This window comes from Girardinichthys multiradiatus, chromosome 3, assembly GCF_021462225.1.
Source record: "Girardinichthys multiradiatus isolate DD_20200921_A chromosome 3, DD_fGirMul_XY1, whole genome shotgun sequence".
In the NCBI taxonomy this organism is placed as follows: Eukaryota; Metazoa; Chordata; class Actinopteri; order Cyprinodontiformes; family Goodeidae; genus Girardinichthys; species Girardinichthys multiradiatus.
Window position 1 is genome coordinate 29,846,373 of NC_061796.1, and position 19,927 is coordinate 29,866,299.

At 39.6% G+C, this 19,927-nt stretch overlaps 1 protein-coding gene across 2 annotated transcripts; it reads left to right on the forward strand.

Annotated features, from left to right (window-relative positions):
- The first annotated feature begins 1,691 nt into the window (after positions 1-1,691).
- ntd5 (ntl-dependent gene 5) lies at positions 1,692-19,854 on the forward strand. 2 transcript variants are annotated; one of them, XM_047361344.1, is made up of 8 exons: positions 1,692-1,829; positions 5,071-5,211; positions 6,405-6,596; positions 13,712-13,835; positions 14,693-14,769; positions 16,157-16,339; positions 16,470-16,667; positions 18,744-19,854. In XM_047361344.1, exons 1-8 carry the CDS (start codon positions 1,763-1,765, stop codon positions 18,824-18,826), a joined length of 1,065 nt encoding a protein of 354 aa, XP_047217300.1. In that variant the 5' UTR covers positions 1,692-1,762; the 3' UTR covers positions 18,827-19,854. The 2 variants fall into 2 exon arrangements, with proteins under 2 accessions (XP_047217300.1, XP_047217301.1); XM_047361345.1 differs by having other exon boundaries at positions 1,729-1,829; positions 5,074-5,211.
- Positions 19,855-19,927: the final 73 nt, after the last annotated feature.

The window sequence follows — 19,927 nt, forward strand, 5'->3', positions numbered from 1 at the left end:
TGGAGTTGAAGACAAAGAAAATGGTTGATTTTCACCATAAGGTTATTATAGCAGTTCAGTTTTCACAGCGCACCTGCGCTCAGGTGTCCAGAGAGTAAAAACACAACTTGCGAGACTCGGCGGCCTCCGAAATTAAACAGCAATCAAGTTTAAAAAAACAATGGCATGCACATACAATTCAGAACACATTAGACTATAAGTGGCGATTCTAAATCGCACTAAAACCCTACTCTACCCTGCCCAAGCTATTTCTAATAAAGAAAATAAAAATGAACGGACTTTACTTGATGTAGTTTTCCTTGGACAGAGAGGTAGAGAAAAAGGTGTGGGGTAAGAGTTTCCACGCGTCCGTGATTAACTCAGGAGATCGGTCTGTCCTCGTCCTTTTCGGCCTCCTTGGCAGAAAGGTAAAAAATATGACGGACCGTCACTAGCCGACTGGAGCAAACAAAAAACAAGGAGGAAAAATTGCGTCTCCTTGAAAACTCCGTGGTTTTTCTTTGTTACGTGTTAAACTCACGTCCTCGATCGGTAAAGTGAAATTTCTGGCCTTCTTATTCCAGAAACCTCTTTCATGAATTTTTCTTCTCGTTGGCCAACGGGGGGGAGAATGAATTAAAGTCCACGTGGGATTTTCTTCTCCAGAGTGATGCTCCAGTTGCGTGGTAACTGTGTCTCGGTTTCCAGCGTGAAAAGCAATGGGGCTGATCTCAGAGTATGTTATACAGTCGACCGTGAAATCAGAGGTGCGGTGCCCGCTGGGATTTGTAGTAGCGGACTATCCTGGGGTACAAAATGGCTGATGATGCTGAACAGCATCGTGGTGTCCAGCAATGTACAAATGGTTCAATATTCAGCAAACAAATGGTCCAACACCTTGAGCCTTTCCACATTTTGACACATAACAAACACAAAGCTGGTTAGACAGCATCTGTAACAGCATCAATTTTTAAGTCCTCCAACAGATTGTAAAAGGGTTTAAGTCTGGACTTTGAATGGGCCATTCTAACACACAAACCACTCCATTGTAGCTCTGGTTGTATGTTTAGGGTTGTTTTCGACACTGAACAGGTCTTCTTCCAGGATTGCCCATATTTCCCTCCATTCATTCATTAATTCTGACCAGCTTCCCTGTCCCTGCTAAAAAAAACATCCACACAGCATGATGCTGCCACCACCATGTCTCCCCAGTGAGGATAATGAATTCAAGGTGATATGCCATATCATTTGGATGTTTTCCAGCAAGTAAGATATCAGTCTCACCTTCTTCCACATGCTTCCTGTGTCCCCTAAATGGCTTGCAGCAAACTGCACAATGAACTTCTAAAGGCTTAGTTTGTAACACTCTTCCATAAAATCACATTTGTGGAGTCTACAACTAATGTGAAAAAAATAAAAAATTTTCAGGGTATATGAATTCCCCAAAGCAGCTGATTTGGTGAATAAACTGTTTATATATCGGATGTATCACAAGAGCTGTGTTGACTAAACAAAAACCTGTTTACAGGTCTATGCGTAGCCATGTCACCCTCTTTATCTGCTGTCTCAACATAAATGGGTGAAAGGTCCCTCAGAGTGGAATTTTTCCTCATTTCTCTTCCTCCCCAACACAAAACAGATGTGTGCTCCTGGGCTCTCTGAACAACCAATACCCCCACCTCCCTGCATTGTCCCACCATTCCCCCCCCCCCCCCAACTTCTTTAAAAAAGCTGCATCTGTGTTTGTCCCTCACGCATATCATCCTGAGGTCTGGCTCCGAGGATGGACTCTGCACTGCTGTTGCTCTTCCTCTGGGGTCTGACCGGAACAGTTTCCCCACAGTCTTCAGGTAAGCCGCCTCTTCACTGTGGTTCAAAGCTGAACTGTGAGGAAATGAATTTCACAAAATGAGGTGTATTAAAACCATATATTGCTGGAGGCCTGTAGGTATTTTCTTTTAATCAGTTGCACTAACTCAGAGTCTTTTGCAAAGTAATCGTAAAACCCGGATCTTGGTCAGGTGCTGGCAGATTTTGCAAACATTTTCACTTTGTAATCTCTAATATCAAATGTTCTACACTGTGGATTATATCTACATATTGTTTCAGTGTTAATAAATGCAGCTATGTTCGTCTTTAGTGATATTTGTGTATTGAGTGTTTTTGGAAAGTTTGGATATATGTCTCTCGCCTTGAAACATTTTAAAAGTTGTGCAACAGTCATATTTAACATGCATCCTGCTGTCAGTAGATGTGCATAGAAGGTGCTTGTGGTTGCACATACAGTGTTTTGCAGAAGTATTCATACTCATTAATTTTTTCCACATGTTACCAAATTAAAAGCACAAACCTTAACCTATTTTATTGGGATTTTATGAGACACAGCAACACAAAGTGGTCTATAATTGTCAAGTGAAAGGAAAAGGATATATGGCTTTCAATATCTTCTACAAATAAAATCTCAAAGCATGGTGTGTATTTGTATTCATCCCCCCCCCTGAATTATGCTTTGTAGAACCACTTTTTGTTGCAATAACAGCTGTGAATTGTTTGGGGTATGTCGCTACCAGCTTCAGGCTTCTACAGACTGACATTCTATGTACTCTTTTTTTTTAAAATAGCTCAAAATTAGCCAGATTGTATGGAGAGTAAATCTGCTGTGCACATCAAAACTCGCTGCAGATACCATGTTCTGTTTAGATCTGGACGTTAATTGAGCAACACATGACTGTGCTTTGATCTAAATCTTTCCATTGTACATTTTTCTGTATGTTGTCCTGGTGGAAGGTGAACCTCCATCCAAGTCTAAAGTCTGCTGTAGTTTTTAATAGCTTTTTCTTTCCATTTTTTGCTTTGTTTTTAGCTCTATCCATATTCTTATAAACTTTGAGAAGCGTCTCTGCCTCTGCTAAAGAAAAACATCTCCACAGCATGATTCTGCCACCGATATACAGAGGTTGGACAATGAAACTGAAACACCTGGTTTTAGACCACAATAATTTATTAGTATGGTGTAGGGCCTCCTTTTTGGCCAATACGGCGTCAATTCGTCTGGGAATGACATATACAAGTCCTGCACAGTGGTCAGAGGGATTTTAAGCCATTCTTCTTGCAGGATAGTGGCCAGGTCTCTACGTGATACTGGTGGAGGAAAACGTTTCCTGACTCGCTCCTCCAAAACACCCCAAAGTGGCTCAATAATATTTAGATCTGGTGACTGTGCAGGCCATGGGAGATGTTCAACTTCACTTTCATGTTCATCAAACCAATCTTTCACTAGTCTTGCTGTGTGTATTGGTCCATTGTCATCCTGATACACGGCACCACCTTCAGGATACAATGTTTGAACCATTGGATGCACATGGTCCTCAAGAATGGTTCGGTAGTCCTTGGCAGTGACGCGCCCATCTAGCACAAGTATTGGGCCAAGGGAATGCCATGATATGGCAGCCCAAACCATCACTGATCCACCCCCATGCTTCACTCTGGGCATGCAACAGTCTGGGTGGTAGGCTTCTTTGGGGCTTCTCCACACCGTAAGTCTCCCGGATGTGGGGAAAACAGTAAAGGTGGACTTATCAGAGAACAATACATGTTTCACATTGTCCACAGCCCAAGATTTGCACTCCTTGCACCATTGAAACCAACGTTTGGCATTGGCATGAGTGACCAAAGGTTTGGCTATAGCACCCCAGCCGTGTATATTGACCCTGTGGAGCTCCCGATGGGCAGTTCTGATGGAAACAAGAGAGTTGAGGTGCACATTTAATTCTGCCGTAATTTGGGCAGCCGTGGTTTTATGTTTTTTGGATACAATCCAGGTTAGCACCCGAACATCCCTTTCAGACAGCTTCCTCTTGCGTCCACAGTTAATCCTGTTGGATGTGGTTCTTCCTTCTTGGTGGTATGCTGACATTACCCTGGATACCGTGGCTCTTGATACATCACAAAGACTTGCTGTCTTGGTCACAGATGCGCCAGCAAGACGTGCACCAACAATTTGTCCTCTTTTGAACTCTGGTATGTCACCCTTCATGTTGTGTGCATTTCAATATTTTGAGCAAAACTGTGCTCTTACCCTGCTAATTGAACCTTCACACTCTGCTCTTACTGGTGCAATGTGCAATCAATGAAGACTGGCTACCAGGCTGGTCCAATTTAACCATGAAACCTCCCACACTAAAATGACACGTGTTTCAGTTTCATTGTCCAACCCCTGTATTTCCTGGTGGGAATGGAGGCATGGTGGCAAACTGCAAATCGGACTTCTTCTCGCCTTTAATAACAATGGCTTTTTTCTCTCCACTCTTTCATGAAAGACAGATTTGTGGAGTGCACACCTAATAATTGTTCTGTCTACAGATCTTCCCACCAAAGCTGTGGATCTCTGCAGCTTCCCCATGGTTACCATGGGCCTTTTGGCTCCTTTTCTGACAAATGCTCTCGTTGCCCGGTCTTTTCCATTTAGGTGGACGGTCATGTCTTGGTAGGTTTGCAGGTGTGCCATACTCTTCCCATTATCAAATCATAAATTAAAAAAAGCTCTGTCAGATTTTGTTTGTTGACTAAGGTTCTCTAGCAAAACTCTCAGGCTTTCACAGCACAGCTTTGTTTACACAGATTAAATTACACACAGTTGGACTTTATTTTCGAATAAATTTTTTGTCTTCTCTGTGTTAGTCTGTCACACAAAATCCCAATAAAATATACTGAAATTTGTGGCTGTAGCATGACGAAATGTGAAAAAGTTTGAAGACTTTTGAAGGGACTGTATGCTCTCAGGGGTAGATTCAGCTCAAATACAAAGTGTGGTTATGAAGATGGAGTTTTTCAGATGTACTAACAAAACATTTTTACTTTGGAAGCAAGACTGAATGCCCGATAGTAATGAGTAAACAAAACCTGCCGTCTAAATACCTACTCATCTGACAACCTGGGTGGCTAATTTTTGCCCGGCCACCCACACAGGTCCCCCAACAACCCCACCTGCAAAAAGAAAAAAAAAAGCAGAGCCGGCAAACAGTATCTCTTAAGATGTGAACAATGGTATGTTTAGTGCAGCGGTGTGTGATGAGTGTGTTGGTGCCACAGCAGGGTCTTGTGTGGAGAGACTTCAGGGAGGAGAGAGGAGAATGAGAACGTGTTCTCGGACCTGCAAATCAGACGCAGAATGCGGCAGCAAGCGCCAGTGTCTGTGTGATGGACAGTGTGGTCTCAGCTGTGTGGCTCCAGGTAACTGGATTCATGATGCTTTGCAGTGACAAACTTTATGTGCATATCTGCATCTGCACTGGTTGTTCTTGCATAAATGGAGAGCCGGACAAGCTCTTTTTTCAACACCCCCTAAACCAAAAATAAACACAATTCTGCAAAAACAAGTGAATCTCATTTTATATGTTTTATATTCCAGAACTATTAGGAATAAAAAAAATGGAATCTATTCAATGTCAGGTCTTTTTATCAATACGGTGGCATTTAATACTAGAGTTAACAGCTAGATGTTTCTTCACAAATTATCTGATCTGCATAATGAAGACCCAGTTGCTTCTACATACCTTATTATTACTTTTTTAAACACATTAGCTTAAGATAACGACACCATATGTATATATATATATTTTTTTTACAATATTCTCAAAAGAAAAGCAACAACTTAGAAATGTTTTTTTTGTTGGTTTTATCATAGCTCCGTTTTAAAGAATCAATCAATGTTAAATATTTCAGTCCAGTTCTGGCCAGTCTACTTTATTTACTGCAGTTTTATTCTTGTCTCACTCTAAGCATTAAAAATGCCCCCACCCCATCCCTCAATTTTATATTTCAAACAGTACCTCATCAAAAGCAGTCCATATTTTTCAAAAAACTGTTTAGCCTAACGCAGAATAGGAGGCTTCGAGTCTGATACTAACTTTATAGTCATAAACCTACAGCCACATAACTATACACAGGTGTAAACATATCTCTGCAGCCTTGAAATTTGACCAAATTTTCTTACAGTGCTCATAACACTGGGTTTGTTGAGTTAAGGTCAACCAATTCTCATTGATGACATTAAAACCCTTTAAAAACTTGTTCAGGAGCAACTTTTCTGGTGCTTTCCCAGATGAAATAGCACCTTGAGTGGTGAGCCCTTTTCACCAATATCCAAAACTGCCTCTGTGTATCTGAGCCAACATGGAATCTGTGTTTTATCCTAAAATTAAACCCAGCCCCCAACCTCTCTGAAAGCTGAACAAAAGCTTTTTATTATGTATGTGTGTCATAATGTAGGGTACTGTAATTACAAGCGATTTAGTTATACAACCTCATTAGTGCTCTTTTTAAGTGATTCAGCTGTAATTGTTTCCTTTGGTTACCATCCAACACTTTCTAAGAATTGCTTTGTTCTCGGCCCATTTGTTCTCTGTCTCCCCCCCAAAAAAAAGCTCGTACTTGTCCTTGGCCTCTTCCCAAGAGTGAAAACTCGGAGGTTCGCCTCCTCTCTGCCACTCCCTCCTTCTCTGCACCGCTAGAAGTGCGCTGTAGGCCCGGCTTCACGTTGCCCAGTGGCTTGGATGTCACTGTTCGCCGGTGTCAGGGTGACCGACAGTGGAGCGGGAATGAGCCCATCTGCACAGGTGGGTGTACCGGTCTCTTTTTATATTCCCAGCTGCTTTATGATAAGTAATGTATATCAAAGGTTTGTTTCTCTTCTTTAGCCCTGATACTTTTTCTTTAAAATATATTCGTGTTTTAGGGCCAAGGACAGAGCATTAGAGTTTGTGTTTTAACGAGAAAGAACAGACAGATAAAAGCGGACTGAATGTGTCGACTTAGACGTCTTGCACAACTGTGACCCATTCTCCCCATCACCATGTCAACCAGAGTGTTTGGAGACCCAAGATTCTGCTGCTGAACTGTGACTGTGGCCCAGTCCTTATCTGGCTGTCAATAGCCTCAAACAAAAACAAACCTCATATAGAAAACAAGCTTTTTCTTTATAAATCTTGCTCAGTTTGAGACAAAAAACTGATGTTTGAGTTGAACATTTCAACATTTTACTCTAAAGCCTTGCTCTGAAAGGGCAAAACTAGATCATGCTTTCCTCAGAAGTAAGAAACGCAGAACATTTACACTTAGGGGGCAATTCAAGAAGCTGTATAATCTCCTCCATCTTTTGCAGGTTTTTGCCCCAACTGTTTGCTTTATGTACCCAACTCACCACATAGATTGCACTAAATACATTCAGGAACAAATGTGCTCAGTAAGTCCAACAGATTGGAGTCCATTTGGACTAATTGTATTTTTTGAAAAGGATGGGTGTTCTTTACAAAATAAATGCACTGGACTTCACTTTGTTAACCTCTAAATGTCAAGTAACACTTGGAATGTTCCATAGCTTTGGGATCTGTGTTTAAAAAAGCAACAACAGGGGCAGCACAAGGTGAAGTGGTAGAGTGGGCACCCCATTTTCGACCCAGCTGTCCACGGTTTAATTCAAGATTGAGACACTTGATACACATCTTCCCCCATTCTCATTCTGTCTGTCTCCTGCCTGAATGCTGTAAATACAGGCCTCCAGTGCTACAAAATCATTAAAAAATTATGACATCATTTTAAACACAATCTGGTTGATTAGAAAAATACCAGGCAACCTTACTGAAAGACAGGATAAATCTCACCTGTAACAACACTGACCTGTTCTTTTTTTGTAAAGCCAGCAGCAATACAGATTGATTATTTCCCCATTTTCTTCTCTTGCATCAGCACTAGCAGCTTTCAGCAGACGGTATTTTTTCCTGAGAAATCAGCATAACACATAACAGCTCCGGTTTGGCTATAATCAACGTAAATAAAAATACAGTTCTCCAACGTTGAACCTCAAACACAGCAGATGGAGTAAAGTAATCAACCAGATCTATTTGCTTTCCTTTTTTATTGTTTTAATTGTCACAGAACTTGTGGAATAATTGCATCCTTTTAACTGATTCATTTAGAGATGAAGCATTGACTAAAGTTAAAAATATGTCAGATTGTAAAATCAAAACGTATTCTGCCTAAATATGCTGTCATAACTTGAGAATCAGAAAAAGAAACTGGATGTCCTTCACAGAGGAAACAAATTCCTGAGTATGCCTAATGCCTGGTTCACATGTCAAGATAATAATGCTGATTTTCAACCCAATTTTACCCTTCTGAAAATCTTAAGACCTACCCCCGATTATCATTATGGCTCTAAAGATAATCCTACTAGATATTCCTGCTGTGTGTGGTGTGTTAAGAGTGATCCAGTCTGCTCGGAAGGACGTTGGTACCGCTCCGACCTCAAATCGGGGTATTAAAAATGTTGGATTGTTTTGGTCTGATATCCTACCGTGTTTGATATTACCTGAGCATGAATCAGGAAGCAAGGTGATGGAAACATGGAGGGGAATCCAAAATGGGGGAAAGGTCAATCAAAAATATCAGGACAGGGAACGATCTAAACACTGGCTAACAACCTTTACCGAGGAGAAAAAAACAGAACAACTCCCCTCCATAACATAGACCCACTGCTCGTGCTGTCTCCACTCCTTTAACCAATGCTTTTTCTTTTTGTAATGTTTTTTCTCTGTTAAAATTAGTCCACAAACAATCGACATCACTTCTTCCTCACCTCTCATGTTAATTTACTCTGAACTCACATTTGATCTCGAGAGGTTTTGCAAGATTTCCCACCTGGCATCTAAATGTTCATGAGTAAAATCTGTTTGTGTGTGTTGTGCTCGCCGTTTGGCTGTACACCACTCACTGTAGGACCAAACCTGTTATATGTAGGATTTATTTGTCACGATGTGGTTTTGGATCGCACCAAAGTGCAGACAAGAACTCGGCAGGATCATCTTTGTAATTCAAAGATTTATTTACCAGGTCAAAAACGTAGCAAAATCCCTGCAGGTTTCCCAAGGCAAGGTGTGGCAAAAAACAAACCATAATCATGGACGAGAACGAGGTATGACAAACAGAAGGAACCAACAACGAACAAAGACACAAAACCAACTTATATACTGTGAGATGACAAAGGCAGATAATCAACGGAACAGGGAACAGGTGTGACAAGGAGGCAGGGAAGCAGAAGGAACAGGTGAAACAAATACAAAGGCTGATGATGGGCAAAGTAACTACTAAACAATAAACAGAAACACAGACCAAGCAAACCTATAGACAAAGATAAATAATCAAATGGGGAATAAGAAAACTAGAATAATCATGACTAAAGTAAACAGAGAAACTAGAAGGAACAACAATAACAACCTGAGAACAAACAAAGGACCCATAAAGAAAACCTGAATACAAAAGTAAACAAACCTAACCACACTGACTGAATTAACTGGAAAGGAAACAAAAAATAAACTAGTAAACAAGAAGAGTGCAAAGGAACAAATAATAAAACACAATTAAACACAAAGATACTAAAGATAAATAAAACTAGAGAAGCCAGGGAAGACCAAGAACTATAATAATTACAATAATAATAATAATAATAATAATAATAATAATAATAATAATAATAATAATAATAATAATAATAATAATAAACCATACTAAGTAATAAGAAAAACAAACATAAAAGAACTTAAGAAGTAAGCACTAGGAGGTGGAAGAGGGAGAAAAGAAAACATGATACAAAAACATCTAAGCAAAAGGTAAACGAACACAAAGCCACAAACAGAGTCCAAAAATGTCACTCCGTGACATTATTACATTATGTCTAGGCTCTATCAGGTTTTGAAGATCAACTGACAATTTAAAATCTTGCCATGTGAACAAGGCATAATTTGTTCAATAGGGAGAAATCTTTTCACAATGAAATTTTGTTTGTGTCTTTTTTTTTTGCTGTTTTTTAACCAGGGTGCTTTCAGAATCATAAGGTTTGGATTGTGTACTTTAAAAAGTGTGAACATTATTTTAGACACACATATCAGGCGGATCTCACTGGAAGGGAGAATGAATCCTAATTTTTATAACATCCATGACCATTTTTTGCAAATCCAACAGTGCAGCAAGTCAGTTTTCCCCTCTTTTTCCTCCTGCTCCAAAATGACCTCCAGGTTTCATCAGATGGTATTTTTTCCACTCAGTTGGTGTAACCCCAACCGCTCTGGTCTTCGAGAATGCAATGCAGTTTGGTCTGGCTGTATTTTACACAAGTATAATTAAATATTGTGTTCGTTCATCTAAATGTGCAAGCCAGCTTCAGCAAACATTTAGCACATGCAAAAATATTTTTGTGAATAAGCTATTTAATGTTCTGTCTTATATAAAGATCTAAATATGTATTTTCTAAATGAGCAAAAAGACCTGTAAGATTCTTTCAGTACTCTCAACATGTAAACTTTTGATTGCCTTACCTAAAACAACATGGTTCTCTGTAGACAAAACATTTTGTTATAGTATATTTTTCTTCCATTTACATGGGTGTGTGCTTTTTCTGCATGGGAATTCAATGTGTTTATTTTTGCTGCCACAAAAGGAAGCAAATGGACAAAAATCTGCAAGTAACCAAAAAAGTCACCAAGTTAGCATCATCCACAAAGTGACAGAAGCAATTGTGCTAAAAACCTGCTTCACACGTACAAATTGATCGAGAGATGTCAGAATGTTTACAGAGGGAGTTGCTCATATGTGCAAATTGCTCTTACAGTTTATGGGAGGGATGCTACACAACACAGACACAAAAATATACCCTTGCAGATATAGATATTTGTGGACTGTGCTTTCTCTGTCTTTTTTTCAAACAGATGAGCTGCGATTGCAAATGTACACAAATTCAGAAAATAATGTAAGCATCCAACAAAATGTCAATATTTTTAAGTAGCAAACTGACTTTGTACAAACCGGACAAGCAAGAAATTATTCTGTAAAGGGAAATTGTTGAATTGGGGGGAGACCGCTTTGCGTGGGTTGTTCTGTGGTGAACCAACAGTTTTTTCTTTTTTTGCTTAAGGGTGGTGTGAGTAGTCTTACCAAACTGAATAAAATAAAACTGACTTAACTCTGCCGTTTGTGAACCAAAGGTGCCATTAAACATGCAAACATAACTAATAAAAAATAAAACCTATAGTTAAGTCAATTGTCACACACATATGAGGCACTTGTTTAAGTTTTAAATAGATTTCAGAGGTCATGATTCATCTGTATTTATAATGAATTTACTCTCTAAATATATTCACACAGTTTGAAATGAAAAAGCCCTTAAGAGCCTTAAAATAAAGTAATATTTTATTGCAGTAGGATAATCCAACATATATTTTTATTAAAGTACCTGTGAGATGAGCTGAAGAGAAGAAAGTATACTCCAAGACTCTGGATGATCTAGAGAGATTGCCATCCTGTTCTGTTTTTATTATTTTTGGCCTAGTTTTTATTATTATTATTTTCTAATGTGTTTCTTTTCTGTACTGAACAAACATACTCCAAATTGAAGATTGGATTTTAATAAATTTTTCAGCACAATATTATGCCACTGCAATAGATTCTGAGTTATTTGAAAGCTTTATCCACAGACATTAGAAATGTGTTTTAATGTTTCTCAAAATATAGCAGAAAACACATCTAAAAAGGCTTATGAGTATAAAGTAGAACATCTAGTCATGTAGTACGTATCTTGTCGTATTGAGATGCAGCATCACAAGAATACTCCCTAATTTTCTTCGTTCAACCTGTCACTGCCGATTTTTAACATCTGAGACAGACTGCATTAGTCACACACCTCCAGCTGGACTGAACGTGCTGTCCAAGGAAAATCCTCATCCGAGCTGCTTCCTCTCCCCAAATATTTATTTTATCTATTCGAAGATGTGAAATCAGGAAAAAATTGTCAGCTCTCTCTCTGCTTTAGAGAGACGGGCAGAAGGTAGGTGGGTTCTGAACGTGTGAGAGCGTTTGTGTTGTGTGTTGGTGTGAGTTGAGTTGATCCTTGATTGTTATGAGGCGGTGGGCAGCGGGTCCCTGTCAGAGTGAGCCCATGTGTGTGTGTGTGTGTGTGTGTATGTGTTTACCTGGAGGTAGCAAGGTATTTTTCTGGATAGATTGGATGTGTTAGAGGGGTGGGCTGCAGATGTGTCACACTGTTTGTCTTTGTGTGTGTGTGTGTGTGTGTCTGTGTGTGTGGGCGACAGATCACAGTCTGGAGAGTCAGAAAGCTCTCTCGCTCATGCTGCTTCAGGCCTTTCTCTTTACTGTCCTTTCCTCCTTTCTTCTCATCTCTTTCTGCTCTCATTCTCCTCCATCTGAGGCCTCCGATAAGGTCTCTCTCCACAATAGGAGCCAAGGACAAGCGTGCAGCTTCAGGCTGTTTTGTTTACGTAGTGTGGATGTGACCCTGTACATGTTTGCTTGAGCGAAACCCCCTAAGCAAATCTGCACTCATTTATTCAGAATGATGCATTTTCATCACCGTGGTTCATTCAAAATCACAGTTTTGTATTCTTAAGAAGATGAATCTGATATACCTGTTTCACTGCAGTTTGGTGCCAGAGACTGTGTGTGTGGGGGCGGCAGCAGTACGAGGCAAGAGAGGGGTGGTATGTGAAAACAGAACTTGGCATCAGGCTCTCATCTGAAGCCAGACTCCAAAAAAAATCTCCCTCTCCCATAGGTGCCTTTACATTCTTATCTCAACATTTCTCCATTTCAGAAGGCAGAGATTGTCCTCAGGCGAGAGCAGTCTCTGCCTTTCAAAGCTATTCTGCTGTTCAAAACTGCTGGGGTCACTTCAGCCTCTCTCTGCAGAGCACCACTCTTGATATTTATATTTTCACAAGCATGAGGCTCTCAGCTGCAGGAGCGATCAGAGCTATGAGTTATACAACCTGAAAGCTTGGAGAGGTTTGAGGCGGTGGTTCACCTGCTTGTCGAACTTTGGTTTATTACCTAAGAACGGTTATTGCTCCTGAAATAGAACGAGGCTTTGGGTGAAACGCCTCTGTGGGTCACAGAAAGCCTGGGTTAAACCAGTCAAATGAGATATCCTCTGCTTGATTGTGGATGCTATCAACATGAATGTAAACTTTTTTGTTAAATGCATGTTTTTTTCTGATACATATTGGGTTTATATAGGAATACATCATGAATTACAGTTTACTAATACTACAGGGCTACAGAGATTGATACATTCATATTCTTTCTTTAAATAAAAGAAACAGTCAAATTTAAAGTGATTGGTGTTGCTATGAAACTCGGCACCCGATGCAATTATATAATTGAAGCTAAAACTATGCAGAATAAAGGTTTCTGTTACATAACAACCACAAACTTCAATATATTTAATTGTGGATGCTTTGTGATGGGCAATCTGTCATTGCGTTTACAGCTGCAAGTCTTTTGTGGTATATCTTTACTAATGTTGCAAATCCAAGGCTGAAGATTTTGCCCATTTTTCTTTGCAAAATACCTCAAGCTCAGCAGGACTGGATCCACGGCATTTATAAAGATACATTTATTAATCCTCTGCAACCCTCCAACCATTTAAAATGCAGGAAATCATCATACTCATAACAACTGCCAGTGGTTGCTGGTGTTACTTCTTGATACTTTTCTTTAGCTTCACTATTTGAATAGATCATTGGTGTACCGTGTTTGTCACACCTGGACAAAATGAATGATGCTGTTATCTTTTGCTTTAATAAACAATCCCAAATATTTCCTGTGACATTTGATACTGAACCTTTCATGATCTTTGATGCCTCTTGCTTGTTCCCTTGAACCACAGAGGCTCAGCCACCTGAACCAGCTCCTGCTCAAACCTGCCCTCTGCCTCGGGAGGTGATCAACACCTTCAGCATCCACGGCAACGCCACTGTGGGGACTTCAATCCGCTACAGCTGCCTGTCTGGGTGAGCGAGTGAGTGAGTGTGGCTCTGACTTACAGAGAAAGGAGCCGAGGAAGTGTTAGATGGAGTGTGAAGGGAAAAAAGAGAGAGGGAGGGGAGGGGAGGGAAGGCTGGTGTGATGAGCGATGAATGGCAGGGAATTCATTTTGATCTCCCAGCTGATGATGCCTCCATTGAGCTAACTAGGTCATTACAGTCAAATCTTGTATCGACTTCCCTTTTACACACTGAGTCATCTCACAGGAAAGGATGAGCCAGAGTGGATGTGTCAGCCAGAGCTGCTGCACTCATGCTCACACACACACACACACACACACACACACACACACACCCACCCACACACACACACACACACACACACACAAACACACTCTTGTCTTACTATATGTAGTGAGGACCATGTGTTGACTCCCATTGACTTCCATTGATTTTCAGTCATTTTCAACCCTTTATATGCCCTAACTCTGACAATAACCTTAAACCTTAAACCTAACCATTACCAGTGCATGCCTAACCCTAACCTTAACCTAAACTCAGTTCACATCTTAGTCCTAAACCTAACCGTTAGCGAAATAGGTCGTGAGGACCAGCAAAATGTCCTCACTTTGGTACAAACAGTTCCTCAATTTGATGGTGAAATCAGGAAAATGGTTCTCACTCTGATGCCAAGACAGGAACACACACACACACACACACACACAGACACACACACACACACACTCAGACACATACGCAGTTTAAACAAAAGAAAGAAGCAAATGATGCATTTTTAATGGTCCATGAAGCTCCTTAGCTGGCAGAATTGCATGTGTCAACCCACCATCTGCTTCCTTCACTTTTCCCCTTTTCCCATCCTGCAGGGCGGCTATAGTTGGGAGCAGAGAAAATTTCTGTCAGGTGAACCAGACATGGCTGCATCCTCACCCGGCCTGTAAGAGTAAGTGTGCAGACGGACCACAGTGTATGTGTGTGTGTGTTTGTGTGTTACATCCGCTTCACTCTCAGCAAGATTTCAGACACTTCTGAAGGTTAGTGAATCATGTGTGAGTGTGAGTGAGTGAGTGACTGAGGTGAGAGACTGAAAATAGGTGTTAGTTTGGAAACTGCATTTTTCCCTATTAGCGTAGAGTAAAAATGAGGCACAAACAAACACTCCAAACACAAAGCTTGGTTTCAAAGTCCTCTCCTGCCCTCTTGTGGTCAACACTCAAACTACCTGGGTTGATTAATAGGATGGGAAAAATGCTCCATGATGCGTTTTCAATATCACTGTCAAAACATATCTGAAGCCAAATTTTTTTAAATTGTTATTTATTTAGTATTATTACTCTAAGTAACAAAAATGGCAAATACTATGAAATGATAGGGATTCTTGTAGCAAGCTATACAGTCATTCACAGATGAAATTGTTATTATAGAGTGAATGACAACAGGTAGTTTCATGCACTTCAACAGGCCAGATGAAGGTGTAGGGCTGCAGAGACTTTTCATAAAGATAAATGAATAAACCCTTAGTTTCACTCTTATAATAACTTATCAACTGACAGCGTGTGAGTCCAGTAATATATTTATTTTTTTACAAATATACAGCAATTATCAAATGCAACAATGTAGCATCAACATTTATTATTTGTTGTAAAAGCACAAAACAGAAGGATGAGTCTACTTATCTTTTAATGCCACTTGGACTATATATTTAAAATAGTGTATTTTCACAATAAATATTTGTTATGAGTTTCCTTTAAAGGGTAAGAGTCCACATGATTTAAAAACCTTTTCTTTAAAGTAACAGCATGTTCAGTTTTACTGTGTAAAAAACTAAAATGAATGGCATGTATTTGTTCTCAGACCTCTTTACTCCGATACCCAAGTTGTAAATACAGTTCACTTGTGTTTTATTTAATCATGGTGGCAAAGTATTTTAAAACTGCCTTCATTTGAAACTACACTGAGTAAATGAAAAGGAAAAAATTAGGAATGATTTTTTTTAATACACAACATCAGATTTTACAAGCATTTTAAAATCTTTGTTCACCATTAAAAAAAGTTCATGAAAGTCATTTTGGAGCAATGCAACAGAGCTTGTTCTTCTCTTGAGCTGTGTATGTTATATATATTTTGGATTTATATTTTTTCCCCAAAACATTGTTTCGTTATAATTTATTTTATCTAAAATTCTGCAAGCTTTCTCCATTCATCATTCTTCTATTATAAAGTTAATACCTTAGTAACAACAGAACAACTCTGGTTTTCTGAAATTAGTTTAAAATCACTGCAGATGCAAAGACAAGGTGACTGATAATTGGATTAACTCTGTTTTGTAGAACTGTTCTGCCAACCTCCAAAGGAAGTGGAACAGGGCTATGTGGTTGCAGTCCAGAAGACCGAGTATGAGGCTGGCTTTGACATCCACTATCTATGCAAGAAGAACTACCTCCTGGATGGGCCCCAGAAGATCACCTGTCTATCAAATGGCAGCTGGAGCGCATCTCCACCTCACTGTAGAGGTGAGGATCAGCTCAGTGCATTTGGGTTTAGGGAACCTGGAATTTCACAGCAATAAATCTGGATCTACGAACATTTCTGAGAATAAACATGTACACTTTTTCATGAGACTCTTATATTGTCATTTCACAGCTCGCTGTGTCATCCCTGCTGAGCGAAGTCGTGTTGTGATTGGTGGAGAGAAACGTTGGCCGTTTGATGTCACGGACGCCATGGTTCCCCACGGGGAAAACGTGGCATTCTACTGCAAACATCCCAAGAAGCAGTGCAGCTTCACTGCAGCACAGACCTGCTTTGATGGGAAGCTGCAGACACCAGAGTGCTACCTTGGTAAACCCAAATAGACCATTCCAGTTGTTTATAGGACCCTGCCTAACCTGCATTTTGTGGTGATATAACATCTAACTTCAGAGATTTTTAATTTTATATGATAAACCAACACATCGTAAACATTTCCACTGTAGCTCTGGCTTGTGTTTAGTAGCTTTATCCTGCTGGTGGGAGGTGAACTTCCACCTCACTCTCAAGTCTTTTGCAGCCTTTAATAGATTATCAATATTTATATCATGCCATCAACTCTGACCAGCTCCCCTGTTGCTGCTGAAGAGAAGCATCTCCATAGCATGATGCTGCCACTACCTTGTTTAACCACTGGTATAGTGTGTGGAAATGGTGCAGTGAGGACAATGTGCAGTTTTTTTTGTTCCCCACATATAGCCTTTAGCATGTAGACCAAAAAGTTTGCTTTGGTGTCATTTGTCTAGAGCACCTTCTTCCAGGTGTCTACTGTGTCCTAGACATGGCTACTTATGGCTTTCTTTCAACAATGCCTTTTTTCTTGCCATTCAATGAAGACCACAATGGTGGAGATCAATGCTAAAAACCTGAAAACACTAAAGGGGACTGTACGTTTCCATGTAGGAGATGTCCCTTTGGGAAGTTTGCGTCCTCCTATAGGACAATTCATCCTTGGATTATTGCATCGACTGAATCGAAGATCATTATATCTTGTAGGCAGTTCTCTAAATCAATCAACCAGTGGTTGGTAACTAATCAAATCTAGGATCGTATCTAGATCAGTGACTGTACGGAATATTAGGGTCAACTCGAGCAAAAACATTAGAAAATGGTGGTAGATTATTTTTTTCTTTTCCATTACAGAATACAGCTGAAATATACAGAATTAAGTCAAAATTAGATTCCATGAATAAAGTTAAAATGTTGAAGGAAATGTTCAGATTCTCTCTTGTGATTAGTCAAAATACTGAGAATAAAGTGAAAGTGAGATCTTTGTTCTTCTCAAACAGGTTTCATATGATTCTCATAACAGGATGTTTATATCCTAAATCAGAAATAATTTCCTTGTTTTTAAACCTTACTGTAAAGTATAAAGTTTCAAGCTCGTTTACACAAGGCATGGCTGCCATCATGTCAGTTCAACTTAATTGTTTATATCCCCTACTTGTCTACTTTTTTCTTGTCATTTCATGTTAAATCTAAAAATGGGTGAACAGCAACAAAAAAAGCATTCCTTTTCATTTCTTTTTCTCCCAGTGACCCCAATATTTATAGTGAGTGCTACAAGTCAACCATGTATTTTTAATTTACTCTTACATTAATCTTTGTGACAAGAAAGTACGACAATCATGTGATTTTATGTTTTAATCTTGCTCTACAACATCAACCTGGGGACTGCAGATGGAAATTAGCCTGTATGGTACATCATCTAGGGCAAAATTTGTTCTTGTAGCCTGAGCTGTGGATCTCTACAGCTCCTCCAAAGTTACACTTGGCCTCTTGGTTGCTTCTCTGAATAATGTTCTCCTTGCCTGGCCTGCCAGTTTAATTAGAGGAAAATCTTGGTAGGTTTGCAGGTGCTTCATTATCTGTCCATTTTCATATGATGAATTGGACAGAGATCTGTGAGTGTGTAAAATATTGTATATTTATTTATGACCTAACTCTGCTTTAAACATCTGCATAACTTTCTCCTTGGAGTGTTGCTTGGTCTTCATGATGCTGTTTGTTCACTGATGTTTTCTAGCAAACCAGTGAGGCCTAGAACAGCTGGATTTATACTGAAATTCAATTACACATACCAATACTAATATTGTGACTTCTGAACCCAAATGGTTGTAATTGTTTTTAATTAAAGAATCAGAGGAAAAAAGGGGACTGAATACAAATCAAAGCTACACTGGTTTTTATGTTATGAATAAAAATTTAAACAATTCATTTTCCTTTCACTTCTATTTTATGCACTGCTTTTTGCAGTCTGTCACATAAAATCCTAATAAAACACATTCATGTTTAAAGGAGTTTGAATACTGTTGCCTGGCACTGAATTTTCCAGTCTGAATTTGTATAATACTTATGTACAACGCTTTTTTTTTGTTTATCTTTCAGAGCCCACATGGTTGCAGTATAAACTCTTCCCACATCGTCTGGTGTCGGAAATTGAAACGTGTGCGCCCGGTGATGTAGAGTGATCACCTAGCATGTCGGATCTCAACCCACTAAGACATGCATCAGTTTTTGAACTCCTTCTGAACACTCAGCACAGCTTAATGCGCTTTAATTATGGTCATTTAGGTGTTCTCCGCGCAACATCTGTCAGGTTTTTGACAGGTATAGTGAATTATTCCAAATCCTTCAAGTTGAGTTTAGGGCTCCTGCTCTATTTGCCTTGCACACTAATTGAAAGGCTTTGTTATTACATCAAGACTTTACAAGTATTACTTCAATCCTGCTGCAGCTTGAGTTGCTCCATACTGTAAAGACTTTTATGATGTATATGCAGTGGTGGCTCTTGGTTGAACAGCACTCGGGGTGAGTCCCTACTTGCCCCGCCACAATCGCCCAGTTCTTTTCTGCAATTTCATTAGTTTCAAAGTGTTTAAAAGAATTTCTGCAGTGTAGAACAATTTGGACCAGGTATGATCAGCCTTAGTATGTTTGCTATTTAATTAAAGATGATCAAGGACTGAACTCTGCAAGAGTGTGGAATTTTGACATGAAAACTGTGGTGGAATCCCATGTTTATATTAAAGTATAAATACAAACGTTTACTGTGAACCTATGGCAGATATTTCTACAGAGGTCAGAAATGGATTTATGGATGATAAATAGATGAGCAGATGAATACATTGATGGGTACGTTTAGACATTTTTTCCATACCTGAATAAATCAGATTCCAGTTTTGTTTTCCAGCTCTTTCAAGGCCAGTGAGCCCTGTGAAACGGATTGCAACTGACAGCTTTTTTAATCTTGATTACTTGTGTAAACCCAGGGATTGTGCTTCCCTGGGAAGAGAGCCATATTGCCCTTATCAAAAACCACCACTGGATGTATGTATAGTTCATTAGTAGATGCTGTATTGCCCATGAATTGACTCTGTGGTTTATTTCACTGTGAGATCTTCTCCTTCCTACTGCTCGCTCTGATACATCAAGCCTGCAGGGCTTGTGAGCTTCATATTTTTGATGTTTAAAATAAAGAAAAACGATGTGAAAACGGCCCGCTCTCTGGCTCTTTAATGGCACACGATGAAGCACTCCTGTGCTGCAGGTTCAACAGTACTCATAGGCTG